This window comes from Aristolochia californica, unplaced genomic scaffold (assembly GCF_029961685.1).
Source record: "Aristolochia californica isolate CCGP_79_NKW_82.1479 unplaced genomic scaffold, dmAriCali1.0.hap1 SCAF_3, whole genome shotgun sequence".
NCBI classification, from domain to species: domain Eukaryota; kingdom Viridiplantae; phylum Streptophyta; class Magnoliopsida; order Piperales; family Aristolochiaceae; genus Aristolochia; species Aristolochia californica.
In genome coordinates this window covers 7,312,719-7,327,162 of record NW_027181992.1, presented here as the reverse complement: position 1 = coordinate 7,327,162, position 14,444 = coordinate 7,312,719, and the positions used below count along the sequence as shown (strand labels likewise).

At 36.8% G+C, this 14,444-nt stretch overlaps 3 protein-coding genes and 1 long non-coding RNA gene across 7 annotated transcripts; 3 read left to right on the top strand and 1 right to left on the bottom strand.

Moving 5' to 3' along the window:
* The first annotated feature begins 389 nt into the window (after positions 1-389).
* On the top strand, positions 390-5,363 carry LOC137959919 (ubiquitin-conjugating enzyme E2 34-like). 3 transcript variants are annotated; one of them, XM_068807340.1, is made up of 10 exons: positions 390-586; positions 1,310-1,453; positions 1,928-1,982; positions 3,259-3,297; positions 3,653-3,716; positions 3,797-3,858; positions 3,942-3,981; positions 4,087-4,114; positions 4,540-4,631; positions 4,743-5,363. In XM_068807340.1, exons 2-10 carry the CDS (start codon positions 1,397-1,399, stop codon positions 5,014-5,016), a joined length of 711 nt encoding a protein of 236 aa, XP_068663441.1. In that variant the 5' UTR covers positions 390-586; positions 1,310-1,396; the 3' UTR covers positions 5,017-5,363. The 3 variants fall into 3 exon arrangements, with proteins under 3 accessions (XP_068663441.1, XP_068663439.1, XP_068663440.1); XM_068807338.1 differs by having other exon boundaries at positions 390-660; XM_068807339.1 differs by having other exon boundaries at positions 390-660; positions 1,274-1,453.
* Positions 5,364-6,297: 934 nt separating this feature from the next.
* On the bottom strand, positions 6,298-7,763 carry LOC137960565 (uncharacterized). Of its 2 annotated transcripts, XM_068808220.1 has the most exons (3): positions 7,744-7,763; positions 7,476-7,649; positions 6,298-6,716 (listed from the first exon to the last, which is right to left on the bottom strand). In XM_068808220.1, the coding sequence occupies exons 2-3, from the start codon at positions 7,587-7,589 to the stop codon at positions 6,600-6,602; spliced, it is 231 nt and encodes a 76-aa protein (XP_068664321.1). In that variant the 5' UTR covers positions 7,590-7,649; positions 7,744-7,763; the 3' UTR covers positions 6,298-6,599. The 2 variants fall into 2 exon arrangements, with proteins under 2 accessions (XP_068664321.1, XP_068664320.1); XM_068808219.1 differs by lacking the exon at positions 7,744-7,763 and having other exon boundaries at positions 7,476-7,683.
* A 65-nt stretch (positions 7,764-7,828) lies between these two features.
* Positions 7,829-11,157, top strand: LOC137960097 (PHD finger-like domain-containing protein 5A). Its single transcript, XM_068807577.1, has 2 exons — positions 7,829-8,015; positions 10,292-11,157. The coding sequence occupies exon 2, from the start codon at positions 10,322-10,324 to the stop codon at positions 10,652-10,654; it is 333 nt and encodes a 110-aa protein (XP_068663678.1). The 5' UTR covers positions 7,829-8,015; positions 10,292-10,321; the 3' UTR covers positions 10,655-11,157.
* Positions 11,158-12,227: 1,070 nt separating this feature from the next.
* LOC137960624 (uncharacterized) lies at positions 12,228-14,166 on the top strand. The gene is made up of 3 exons (XR_011114199.1): positions 12,228-12,369; positions 12,998-13,089; positions 13,653-14,166. It is a non-coding gene; the product is annotated as an uncharacterized lncRNA (long non-coding RNA).
* The last annotated feature ends 278 nt before the right edge of the window (positions 14,167-14,444 follow it).

Below are 14,444 nucleotides of genomic sequence, written 5' to 3'. Positions count from 1 at the left end.
TTTAGTAATCACTCTTTCTGATCAACTGCTTGGAAATATCTCTCCCGTTAACAAACCCGTGGCAACTAAGTTGCAGTTGGAAGCAGGAGAATGGGAAAGAGGAAAGACAAGAAACAAGTAATTTAAGAGGCCTTTGCCATGCCTTGTAATCCAATGAGTAATTTTAATGAAAAACAGAAAGGGGAGATGGAAAAAAAATCATTTTTAGGGGAGAAAAAAAATTCTTGTTTGACTCGGTCAACGCAATCTGGATTCTGGAGGTATTTTCGTTATTTTAATAAAAGATCGGGCTTAAAATGGTGAATTCAGATCGGGAATGTCCCTGAACTTTGCAGGCGTATATAAAACCGTCGGGACACGGTAAAATGGTTTCTTTCAAATCACTTGCCACTCGGCGAGCGCGAGTAGCCCACCCACAACAACCTCCATAGCCCCTTTTTCCCCTTTTTAAGTTCTTGTAAATTCAACGCTACTGAAAACCCTAACCCCTCTAATCCCCCTGAGAGATCTCGAAGTTGAGTTGATCGAATGGCTTCCACTGAAGATCTGTAAGAGGGATTCGTCAACTTCGGTTTTTCAGGCTCGGGTATTACTCTAGCGACTGCTTATGAAAAAGGCTAACTAAAGGATTGACCTATTGTTCCTATTTCGGTGGCTTGAGTGAGTTCTATCAATTTTCTCTTCTTGTTGTGATCGATCTATTTTTCTTTACACTAATTGTCGATTCTACAAGTAACTTTGTTGAATCTGCTAAATTCTTTTTATTTTAATTTACTTTTGCTTTATCTCCACCTATTTGACAAAGAGAGTCGCTGATGCTTCCTCAAATGTTTCATAAACAAAAATCTGTATAAAAAGTTCCTGGACGTTATGCAAGTTGGATCATTTGATGAGTCGATAACAAAGTAGAATGGATGAGCATTTTTTGAAATTGTGTAAAAGACCTAATAGGGGAGGCTTATTTTTGAAACTGGTATCTAGCTTTCCTTACTTAAGAGAATCATTGATAGGCAAAGGAAAAAAATGAAGCTTGTTCAAATAGAGGGACTAGAGTCCGCTGCATTGATTTAAGGTTCTTGTGTTAGTCAGTAGTAATATGGATGATTCTTCAGATGTTCATTTAGGCTTAAATGATGATGTGCGATTAAGTTCATTTCAACGTTCTAACTGTTGGAATCATTTTTTTATATGTGAGAAGCATTTAAAATTTCTTGCTCACATTTAGTTGGTGATTTTGTTTGTTTCTTATGTAATCACAACTTTGTGGATGCAGTACTCGACTCATGATTTGCTTGTTGCTTCTGTACAGTACTTTCTTGTAATCATTTCCCAGAAGAGTAGAAGGTTGGTGTAGGATTTCTAAAGATCTAGAGTTTTTCTGTTAACGCACTTTTAAATGGCAGAGAGGGCTTGTGTCAAGCGCCTTCAAAAGGAATATAGAGCACTCTGTAAGGTATGCATACTGAAGCAGGTTATTGGCATCATTTGCCTGATTGTTGAGACAATTTTGCTTTTTTAACCATGTTATGAATCTCTTTTTCTTCTTTTTTGCTTTGAATAATGTGCTTCTATTTACATATACTGCACATTACTGCATGTGTTCGAATGTTTAATTTACTCCATTTGCAGTAGGCATTTTGAAATATTTTTGTTCGTTCTTTTAGCTTGTAAGATGCTTTTCAGTTCCATCACAATTCATGTTCTTCAGTATAAATCAAATGAAGGTTCTGACTTTTCTGCTTATTATGTACAAAGAATGTTAGTTCTCTCTTGTGAAATGCTAAACTCTCTCTCCCCCCTCTCCCCTCAAGAGATTTATGGTATATGCTAAAACCTTGGCCATGCTTTATATGTGTGAAGCAAGGGGATTTCTTAGACTAATTTCTTTTTTTTTTTTTCTAATTGAGTTTGTTATTTGAATGTGTAGGAGCCTGTTTCAAATGTTGTGGCGCGTCCATCGCCAAATGATATCCTAGAGTGGCGTGAGTACTTGTTCTATTTCTTGATTTCATCCCTAAACTTTGAATTTGGCTTTTTTTCCAGTTAAATGAATTTGGCTTTTTTTTTCTAGTTAAAAGAATTTGTCATCTGTTAGATAAATAGAGTCACGGAAAGTTGATCATTTAATTATGGTGATGATTATTAGCCACATTCACATGGTTTATCACTTTGGTGGAAAATTGTGTGTGTCTAGCAAGAGAAACTGATAGAAAAAGGAGACAATGAAAAAAAATACATGAGAGCAAAAAATATGAAATACTTTGTGAATAACTGGTTTTCAATATGACAGCTTTTTTTCATCATTTAAAAAAAAATTACCATTGTGGTTAGCCATATTTCAAGCTTCCTTTGTGAAAAAAAGCAATATTCCTAGCTTCTTTTGTTTACATATTTTATGTCAGACCTTTTTCTTTTCAAGAATGCTGAAGCGAGGCTAGCTGTTCTGCCTCTTAAAAATATTGTTAATGACATGAGTAAAAAAATGATATTCTATTTTTATGGTACCTGATGCATATATTTTTCCAAGAGAGAGTTTGGTGTGAAGATGTGCTTGTCAGGCAGGGAGCTACCCTACAATCGCTGGTTGTAAGGGACCTGCTCCCCCAAATTTTGTAATTTCTCTTGTTTTATTAGTACATCTTTTTCAAAAAAAAAAAAAAGGAGAGAGTTTGGTGTGCACTGCATTCAGAATATTCAGCATGCAGTGATTTGTGATTGGTTTTATCAGGTTTTACATTAGATGTGACTGCACATGCATGAAAATTGTGAAGGTGCTTATGATGAAGTTTTCTCCAAATTTTTGTCTTTGGAGGGGGCATCTAGTTTGTCGCATCCTACCATACTGTGAAATATGTAAATGTTGTGTGAAAACCTTAGTTCCACTTCTTTTATATCGAATTTGACAGTACAGACGGATAAGCTGATGACATGATAGCAGTAATTTTAGGCTTCCTTTGGGAAATTACAGTGACCTGGTTACTGTGAACAATGGATTATCTGCGGGCACCCTTTTACTTGGTGATATCCACTTGTCCTGTATTAATTATAAGCTCTAAAAATCTGGAAAAAAAAATTTAAATCATTCTTAACCATTTAAGTTGTGATCCTCTAGTTGATGATATGAATACTGTTATTTTTTTCACTTGCTCTTTGGTTTTTTAGAGATTGAGTTAGGGATTTGTATTGAGTGTGATTCATGCTTTATGGACCTGCTTTCTAGTATCTGATTATGCCTTTGCATTTTATTTTACATTTCAGATTATGTGCTTGAGGGAAGTGAAGGCACACCTTTTGCTGGTATGACTATTTCCAAATTATTGTGCTTGTTTGTTCTAAGTAATGTAGATAGTATAGCAGTTAACTTCATGTTACTTTAATTTAGCCTCAGCTTTTGATTCTTGCTATCATCAATCTCAAGATGTGTTTGGTCAAACCTCTTTTTTTAATCTTATCTATTGCTTACTGTTAGATTTGAGTTTTACTTGAAAGTGGTTAATGCAATCTTCTATCAGCCTTACTGAATTATAGCAATTTGAAATGGTACTATATATCTTAACAATCTGTGGGAGTATGCAAATTCTAAACAGTAATATTGATCCTTTCTTTAGATTGCCTTATTTTGTTTCTAACCATTTCTATTTTTACTGCATAGGTGGATATTATTATGGAAAAATAAAGTTTCCTCCAGAGTACCCTTACAAACCTCCAGGCATCAGGTACAGATTGTTGTGGTTTAAGTTGCGACATTTGTCTTTGGAATTCCCCTATTAATATGGGTTACCTTGCTTTGAGGCAGTATGGTCACCCCAAATGGACGATTTGCTACTCAGAAAAAAATCTGCCTCTCCATGAGTGATTGTAAGTTTGTTTGAATAATGAACATCATATTTACGCATTAGATCTGGTATTGACTTTAATTGGTAACTTATCTTTGTTTGCAGTCCATCCAGAGACCTGGAATCCTATGTGGTCAGTCTCAAGGTAAGAAGAACTTCTATTTAGTCATTGAAGTGTTGTCTTACTGAAGTTAAACAGAATTGTCTGTGTATCTGCACAAACTAACCATTTTGTAAGTAATCATTGCAGCATACTCACCGGACTTCTTTCTTTTATGGTGAGTGCTTGTCAATCATCATACTCGACCTATGAAAATATTCATTTTCTTACCTGTCCAGTTTCTTGGTGTATATTGTGCTGATAGCACTACTCTTTTAGTTACTGCAACTCATGAAAAATCTTAGTCGTTTGCATTTGACTTGGCTTGATCAGAAATACTTGTCATATCACACAGTTGTAATAGTGGCTTGTTTTACCATTAGGGTAGCTTCGTATGTAACAAAATAAATGTAGAATTGATGGGGTGTCTTGATTCTGGTACAATTTTGGAAAGTCAAAAGATTGACATACTGATTGAAATAGGATGGCAATATGTTGTTGCATGACAGACATAGCTCGTTGGTTAATAAAGTACCTTTATGGTTTAGGTAAACTTATCTTCTTGAGTTTTGCTTTTTCTTGTTTTTGTTTGTGGGTATGCAGATGGATAATAGTCCAACTACTGGTAGTGTTTCTACTACTGTTGAGGAGAAGAAACGGCTTGCAAAGGCATCACTTGCACACAATTGTAAAAAGTGAGTGGTCTCACACTAGCTGCCCTGAATTTTGTTTCTTGTGCTTTTAGTTGGATTGCTTGGTGTAGTTTACTCTCTTAACTTACTTTTATTTTCCCTATATTATTGCAGTCCACTATTTAGAAAGTTGTTCCCGGAGTATGTAGAGAAATACAACCAACAACAGCAGAATGGAGAGCAGTTTGTTTCTGAACAAACATTGTTAAGAAGGGAAACTTCGAAATCTGGTCCCCTCACAACTAAAAACGTAGAAGGCAAGGATAGAGAAGAAACTGCAAACGATGCAAGAAACAGAAGGCGGACAAAGAAGTTCCCGTTTTGGCTGTTGCTATTGTTAGCATCTGTTTTTGGCATTGTAATGGCCTTGCCCCTTCTCCAACCTTGAATGATCAGGTTTCTGAGCAAAAAATGGTACAAAGGTGAGTTGTTAAAGGTGTTGTAGGTATTTGTTTATCAGTGAACTAACTGTGATCTGTATAGGACATCTGAGGCGGGGAGCAGTCACTTTGGGCTGCTCGTTGTCCCTGGCTTTGTGCTAGTTGGAGGTTTTTTGTCAGTCTTCGACTGATGAATCCTATAAAAAAATATATACAATCCCCCAAACTGTCTGTTATTGGATGTATAATGAGAGAGATTAACTAGCTGATATGCACTAAAAAAAGAAAAGAAGAAAAATGGCATCTAATTTTTAGATTACTAGGCAATAAATATTGCCCTAGTTTTCTGCTACTAGGAGGTTTTTGACTGGCACTATGGTTGATAAATTTTACCCAAGATATATGCAGTCACTAAGTCTGTTACTTGAACGTGTAATGAGACAGTAACTGGCCTCAAATCTCTTAGCCCTTCCCATATATTGTTTGTACAAATACAAAGAGATGAATAATAGGCGTGATCTTTTAAAATGTTTGCTTGAATTTGCATGCAGAGGAACAGTTTTGTCGTAATAATTTTATTTTCACAGACCTAAAGAAGGGAAAGCTACTGAGCAAAAAGTTAGAATTCGCAGTGAATCCACCGTGTCTGAAATTGCCCTAGAATTATTACTCAATTCAGTGATTCTAAACCTACATTCTTTTGGCCTCTCCTATTTTTTATTGTTTTCGTGCCGTTTTATATCAGACCTGGTTATTTCCGAACCACTTTTTTTTTTTTTTTTTTTTAATTTCCTGTTGGCTTTTCTCTTTCGCACTTTTTCTCTTCCATTTCCTGGCAATAGTTTTTTGCATTTTCTGATCAACTCCGTTCACATCGCCCTTGTCGGATCTCTGTCACCGGATGGCTCGGACCCCCTCCCCTTCTCTCTCAATTTCCATAATGCCTCTTTTACCTTAAGCTTTGACTTAGGCACTCAATTAATGCTTTATATTTAATATTTTTTATTAATTTATGAATGTTTTGATATGTATTGTAAGTATTTTATATTATGATTTATTTGATGATTATCAAGGGTGATCATAACTTGCCTTCGAGTACATGAATGACAAGTTTTTCAAGTTTCAACCTATTTAAATTATTAACAAAAACTGGATATTATTCATTATTAATTAAAATGATTTTAACAATATCATTAATTTACAAGCTAACAACAAATAAGAAAATAATATTCTATTGATATTAATTGTGATTTAGAAGTAGGCTATAATAATTAATAATTAATCGTGATTTTAATTTCATTAGACTGATGCAGTCGCTGTAAGAAGCACATAACCAATACACTAGAGGCAACTGGTAGCTGTTTCAAAGTTTGTGGCCTGCATATACTAACAAAATACAGTGGAGCACCTCTCATTTATCCAAAAAGGGCAGAAATGAAAGAGAACTATACGTGCTAATTCAAATATCTGAGCACCTACATAGCTTTGAAGTAAAGCAAGAGAAGGGTAAAGCTTCAAATGTAACCTAACCTTTGGCCTCCTTTTTTTCCTCTCTATTTGAAGTTTGCACATCAGCAGCTCTAGTGTTACTCTATGATTCTTTCTTTGCACCGTTTGAGTTGGGAGTTCCTTTCCCTGTTTCCTCAGTGTCTACATTGAACATGAATTTCTTCAGAGAATGTTCAGCTGATTTCATTGCCCCCTTGACCTGCCACAGACATGCCCGGCAGTGATTTATTATTTGAACCCAGAGCATGATTTCCAGGGGTTAAATGAACCAATTCAACCAAATTAAGAACATTCACTTATAAAAGGAGCATATATACATAAAAAACACAGAATTCTTACACTGGAAAGAGAGTGAAAAAAGGAAAAAACAGAAATACAGGAGTTCAAAATGATATTGGGTATCAGTTGAAAATGCCCAAGAATGAGCAATCGATGATCGACCAGTGCTTCGTTGGTGGAGAGGTAAGAGATACACCAGTAGTGAGTTCTAGCATATGCCAGGAGAAACAGATGCCCACTAAGGTTAAAAAAAAAAATTCCATCTTGCAATTTCACCGAGCTGGTATTTTCTCTGTGTTCCTGCTAGGGTTTATAAAGATTCAAGAAAGTTTGCAGGTAAATAAAATGCATATTTTTGTGGATTATAAAGCATCAAAGTTAAAGAACTGCACATGTTTACAGAATTCTCTGTCATAGTTTTGTCATTTCCACATATACTTTTAGATTTAATATAATTTTGAATGCCTTTCAAAGAACTCGCCTACAGAAATCAAACCCAAAACCGATTCAGAAGCAATAAATTCAGACCACTAACAAGTAGTAAAAATAATCAACAAACAGGTCTAAAAAGCAACCAAACTCAACACATAAACAAGGTCAGAAAATCAGTATGAGATTCAGAGAAAACCACCATTCCTTTTAATTGGAATAAAAGAGGGAAAAAAGAGAAAAAACGCACGGGAACGAGCACATTTTGAGAGGGATCGTAATCAGTTGTAAGAAGGAAGTAAGCAGCCGTGACACTGCCCACCATCGCCGTTCGCCTTACCAGCTTGTCTGTCTTCGGGTTCATTGATCTCGCGCAGCCTCGCAAATTAGTTCTGATATGAGCTTATGCAGATCATCTTTTCTCCTGTAGACGACCACGGTAAGCATTTAGACTTAGCAAGATGATTCATGAAACATCCACAGAAGAGAGGATTTCCCTCTATTTAAGGTGGACTTACACGTGGCTGACGGCGGACCGGGTCGGGTCGGGTCGGGCGGGGTCAGATTTCCTTTGCCTCACACTCTGTTGGTTAGAAACCCTAGTATCGGTAGCGGAGCACTTGAGCGAGGCTCTGGAGGTATCTAAAAAGCAAAGATTACATTGCTCATTCCCTTCTGTCCATCCTTTCACCAGGCAAAGGTACAAATCCGAGAGGTTCTCGAGCAGATTGATTTCGAGAAGCTCCGACTGCCTCTTCGACCTTCATTTCCAGCTTTTGCTTCGACTTTGGTACGCGTCTTTAGTCATTGAAAATTTAGAAAATTTTCATAAGCATGTGGGTAGTACATAAGCATGTAGTTAAACAGATGAATTATTGGATTCTATTTATTTTTTCTTTTTTACGTGTTTGTATATATTATTCACTGTTTCGTCATTGTTAGTGGAAACTGCTCTGCTATATGATGTGGGTAGCAATGTCTACCAGTGCTTATTATGGCTACTATTAGATCTTATATAGGAAGGTAATTGAGATTTTTCCTTTGTCAGCTTCGATTTTGGTAGCGCATTTTTCGGCAGCGTTAGCTGCTGCTAACCCATTCTTTGGAGGAATCTAGTGTGAGTGCCAATCTTCCCCCCCCACACCCCCCCCCCCCAAAAAAAAAAAAAACACTCACATATTCAAAGCACTTTAACAAACTCCTCTTGCAGTGTGAGAAGCGGGTGGAACCGTTGGTTCCTACTTGCAGTGTATAAATGAACTTCGACAAATATTCACTAGGATGCATTGGCTTTTACATCTTTCTCAACCTATTTGTTTGAACTGAATCTGGAATAATTATGAGGGGAAAAAGCCACATTTCTGCTGTTCTTTGAATTGCTTTTATCTCTAGCTTGTTTTGTTGAACCAACTAACCTGCTCCAGAGATCTGATGTGTCCATATATTTAAGAGATTAAATGAGTAGCTTGTTATCCATCTTCTTAAATGAAATCAGGTAGAAATTTTTGTTGGAAATATATAATGCAAACTCACAGGAATTCCGACAATTTTTACTCATTTCAAGCAAGAACAAGCATTCCAGTTTTAGGATTATTTTTACAATTATTTAATTATAGTTTTAGTCAAGTTGACTGTAGAGGAAAGAATAGTTTGTGTAATTTGATGTGCTTGTTGTTGCCGCCTGATTGTTTTTTCTTCATGGATCTCTGAATTTGCTTCTAGTTGTTTTCTTTTGCTATGTGATGTTTGTACCTTTCTCCTACTCAATGAGGATGCAAACTTAATGGATACCTATATCGACTTCTTATTACCTAACCCTGTGATGATCCTTGCTGTTTTAGTTCTCCTAAATAGAAAGTTCTGCTTCAAGCATTGGTTCAAGCATCTGAAAGTAAGCTTACTTCTCGTGAAGGATCTGACTGGGCAGGAAGGGCCCCTTCCCTTGTTATTATCAGATATGGTGGTTTTTTTATTAAAATAATGGAGAGTAGAGAAAATATGGGAGCTCATAATTGTGCAAGAGTCTAGCAAACCTTGTCTGTCCATTATTTATGAACTGCACAATTATTCGGTGGCATTTTTTAGATCAAATTTATGCTCTTCTTGATGTCTGTCAAAGTTGTTGTGAGCAAAGGGCAACAAGACTCTATGGAACAGAAGTGTTTGCTCTCTAGCACCTATTGAACCTACTAAGTCTCTTTAACTTAGGATTGCCATGGATATCATAGGTTCTTATATTCTGCTCTTGCTCCTTGTCTATATTTAAATTGCAGGTAGGATCGTCTTGACTTCATTTGTTCTCTTTACATAGTTCTTTTTTTTTTTTCTGGGTGAGGGTGGTTAGGGTTGGATTAAAAGACACATACCTTTATATCTTAGTCTACTTACCATGCTTGCTACCGAAACTAATGCCACTAGCTGATTGATAAAAGAGCACAAGCTTTGTGGTTTGGGCCTTTAGAGCATTAACCTTTAGAGGAAACTGCTGTAGGGGTCCAGTTTGTGAAATATCTTTGGACTCCTCTGTAGAGAAGTGCATCTCATCAAAGGCTATTCAAGCTACTTCTTCCTCCTTTTTTTTTTTTTTTTTTGTTCTCATTTTTATTTATCTTAGCTAGAGTGCTTGCTGTTTCACTCTATAAACCATCCGTTGAGTGTTTTGGTGTTCCTGATACTGGAAAGTATATCCTACTGCACCTGGATGTCTGTAAATCTATTGGGTGTATTATCTGCTTTTGCTACTTTAAGTCCATATGTTTGTAACGAGGAGGAGAAGGGGGTGGATATGTATCGTATGCTTTTTGGGGAACCATTAAGAGCCTTCAGGTTGGGGTTTGAGAATTTTTCTGACCCTAACATTTCAAAGTCATTTATGGTGTCTTAATGTGCAAAAAAATGTCAATTCGATTCCTGTTTTATGCTTTACAAACCAATGGGCCTTTCTGATGGATTGGACACTTATTCCATATTATGTTATCTGGTAACTCATATATTGTTGTCTATAACTTTTCTCCTTGGCAACTTTCAGGTGCTAATATTTAACATCTATAAACATTTGAAATGCAGGTGTTGAGGTACTAGTGCCAGCTAGGAGCTATGGCTAAGCATCATCCTGATCTCATCATGTGTAGAAAGCAGCCAGGCATTGCCATTGGTCGGCTGTGTGAGAAATGTGATGGCAAATGTGTAATTTGTGACTCATACGTGAGACCGTGCACGCTTGTTCGAGTCTGCGACGAATGCAATTACGGGTCTTTTCAGGGCCGATGTGTTATTTGTGGAGGGGTAGGAATTTCGGATGCTTATTACTGCAAAGAGTGCACTCAGCAAGAAAAGGACAGGGATGGTTGTCCAAAAATTGTTAATTTGGGGAGTGCCAAAACTGATCTTTTCTATGAGCGTAAAAAGTATGGATTTAAGAAAAGATGAAGCATCTGGACATTCGATTTTGTATGTAATCATCAACGACGATATGCTAACCTCAACAGGCTTCTGGTGATGTTTTCTGGTTTTCTGAACATTGCTACTATCAAAAAAATGTTTACTACTTTCATTAGTACCATGAATATGCTTCTCCATTGATTGAAAGCCGACCATCTTTTCTGCTGCATATCATTTCTTGAGGATTTCAGGGGCTTATTCAGGTAAAAGCATGTTGATCGCTGCTTTTGAGTGACGTCGAAGACAAAATTCAGAGTGGTGTGGCCACAGTTTTCAGTATGTTCCAACACTTCCACGAATGCAGGGACCTTACCACTGGTAATATGAGAAGCGTGGAGAGCCTTTTAAGGTCTATATGTGTATTCTTCTTGCTGCTGCCAACCAACCTCATTAATTCGTTAAACTAGTCACATTGTTATTTGCTCTGTTACTTGTTTTCCCACTCCCAGTTGTAAAATTCACTAGTTTAATGGATTGAAGATGTTACTTTTGCTTGCTAGTATCCGAAGTTCAATCTTAAATTTGAGAGGTGGTTTGATCAAGCTCCGTTCTTGATCAATGAGAAGAAAAAAAAAAAAAAACTAAAACTAATAGAGGTGATATATCAGAAAATGATAACATTATTTTTGTGGGTTGATCGAAGAGAAATATTTATATAATTTAGACCTCTATTTATCCATTACACCCAAAATAATATTTCTAATTATAGTCAAACTAAACAAGACACTCACTTTTTTTGAGTTATGTTAGGTTTATATTGAGTTATCTTATCATAATAGGTTTATCTTTAAGAGTTAGAGTTTGAATGTAATTAGGATTTTATCACGTCTTCCGTTATAAATAGAGGACCAAATATGTAGATTAAAGACAGTTTTTTTTTATGATTATTCATATTGTGAGTTATTCATTTTTTCGAACTTATCAAGGTTTTTTTGTGGCGTTCAAAACCGACTTGTCAAACGGATTTTTCATCCCTGATCTACCGTATTAATTCTTTTTCTTTGAGATTTCTTTGTATGAGAATCACATATGACTCTTTCCTTTTCAACTCACTTTTATTTCTATTTTTTCATTAAAAAAACTTTTAAGTGTCATTTAATTAAGAAACTCATATTCTTATTTTCTTAATTACCCAAGTATAAAATTCCATGGGTTATATGATGAATTGAGGAAAAGCCGTCTTTCAAATCCCTTGATAGGGCAAGAACCTAAGGTAAAGTTACCATTATTTTACCCTATTGGATGGAATTTGATTAGATCAGGTTAAGGTTATTTCTGTCACTCGAGGATGATATTAATGGTTGATGCCTTCATTTTGACGACAACCACGTTCATGCCGGCCCGTCAATCCCGCCCAAACTTTTCTCGCTTTTTTGTTACCGTCTTTTTCCCTCTTCTTGTCCCTTCACTGCTCACTTGCATCCAGCTTTACGTTACGCCACTCACGCCCAACACCGGCAACCGCACCTGCCCTTTTCCATTACCTACTGCGAATCGCTCCTTCCATTTCATCCTTTTTCTTCTTTCTATGATTCTGTCTCACAACTCTGTAGAAATGGATTTTGGAGAGCCTCGCATTTGCCGCTTCTCTGTTTTTCCTTACTGAGATAGCTAGAATCGAATTTGCTTTCTTCCTTTTTATATATCTCTCTCTCGCTCTCTCTCCCTCTGCTCTAACCATCTGTAATTCAGGTGTTTGTAAGGTAAAATGCGATGTCGAATCGTCTTGTCCAATATGGGTATTTTTTTTCTGTCCTGGTTTTGAAGTGGAACGTTGAGTTATATTCACTTGTATGCGTCCGAATCTGGAAGTTTCTTCTCTGAGAATAGTTATTCTTGTCCGGATTCTTCGTTACCTTTTTATGAAATTGATTGAAAGAGATGCTTGTTTCTTGTTTTTTTTCTACGTTGAAATCGTCCATACTGTTTGGACCTGAGGCTACTTAAAGATCAGAGACTTTTGCGTGTAGTCTCCGTTTCTTCTCTTCCATCTTGTTGGCGGTGCTCCTGTTAGACTAATACCCGTCCTCTGCTTCAGATTTTATATCGTTACTGAGTTTTGTAAGAGTCTTGTTTTGAGACGTCACGTCTTTCGTATTCGTTTGTCTTTTTTCTCTCTTGCCTCTCTCTCTCTCTCTCTCTCTTTTTTTTTTTTTTTTTTTCTTTTTGTATTTGCTGTTCTTGCCGATGAATCTATGCCCTGCTTTCTCTCTCGTGTTCGGATATTTCATCGCCTGAGATTTCCCTTTTCTTTTCTTTTACCATTCCGACTGCAATTTTTACTTTTCTCTTTCCTTCTTGATCATTTGGTTCTTTTGAAACTTCTCACAGGAAGACAAATGGAGACATTACCGACATTGGCCAAATGCAATAGTGGGTATTACAGTGAGGACGTCTACGATCATCAGCTGCATTTCTCAGAGGTGTGAATCGTAAACTTCCTCAATTTCCATTAATCAGAACTCTTTTCAGAATTCCATTACTTCGGACTTAATACACATTAACTAATCTCTCTGGTGAACACCCCAATTAGGGGTGGCAGCTAGTCAAACCGGCTTGCAAACTATTCAAGTTTGGTACTAAAAAAACTCGAATTATAATAAGCCAAGTTCGAGATTTCTAAGTTCTGTTTGTTAACTCATTAGCATAATTTTTTTATGAAAGTATACTTTACTCTAATTGTTCTAGTCAATTCTCTCTTTAATTGGATGATAATTATTCTTATTTACCTCAAACCTTAAAATGATCGATCCTTCAAATCCTTTTAGATCCCTGGACATCTAATGTTATTGTTTACCGATGGAATAAAGATCGAAATGTTTGTTCTTTATACATTAGTTTGATCCATTAAAAAGTTATATTAAGTTCATCATAATATTTTATTTATTTATTTATAGATGCAGATCGGTGGAATAATCCTGCTTTAGCTGTACATGGCATTAACAAATGATGATTCTTACCTAGGACTATCTTCTTTTGGCCTCAGTTCCTGGAAGTTGCTAAGAAACACACAAGCCAGGCGAAGCTGAACTCCTCAGAGCACCCTTCAACCACGATAAATAGAGAGGCCGAAGGAAGGAGGAGCAAGAAATCTTGGAAGAGCTCCCTCTTCTTCTGGTCTAAATCCAAGAAAAATGTCGACCCTCCCAATGAATCCACCAATGGTACAACTTGTCCCAACTTTCCTCGACTCAAACGCGGCGTCGTGTCGGGCCCCATCCTCCGGAAAGGCGAACGGGTGGTCCCTGCAAACCGGAGCGGACGACCCACTTCTGGGCCGATCGCAAGCTTCTTCAACTCCAGTAGGAAGGAGGAGGTCGAGATCCCTTACATGAGTTTGGAGCAGATCAATCACCCCAGCACTGCCAAGGACTTCGGCCCCATCTACCGTGTAACGTGAAAAGAGTGTAAATCCGTTTCTGGTCCTATAAGCATAATTTGAGAAAGATGCTTTGATCGAATCAAGAGAAACATTTCTGTTTTTCAGTTGATGATAAAAATATGAGAGTTATTGAGTTTGTTTCTGTATAAATTATTGGATTTTACTAATTCACATTATCTTGCTTGAGCCATTAGTTCCAGAGTCATTTGCTGCCATTGATTTCTCACGTATATCTTCTTCAGTTCCAGAAAACAGGAGAAAAAATCACCAGCACGTACTTGTTTTCAATCGTGATCATTGAATCTCAGCCTGAATTCTGCGGAAAAGAAAACGATGCTCAGAGCTAGTTATTTTTCTTGGCAGGAGTACCAGGGGTTTGGAAAGAAGAGACATTCT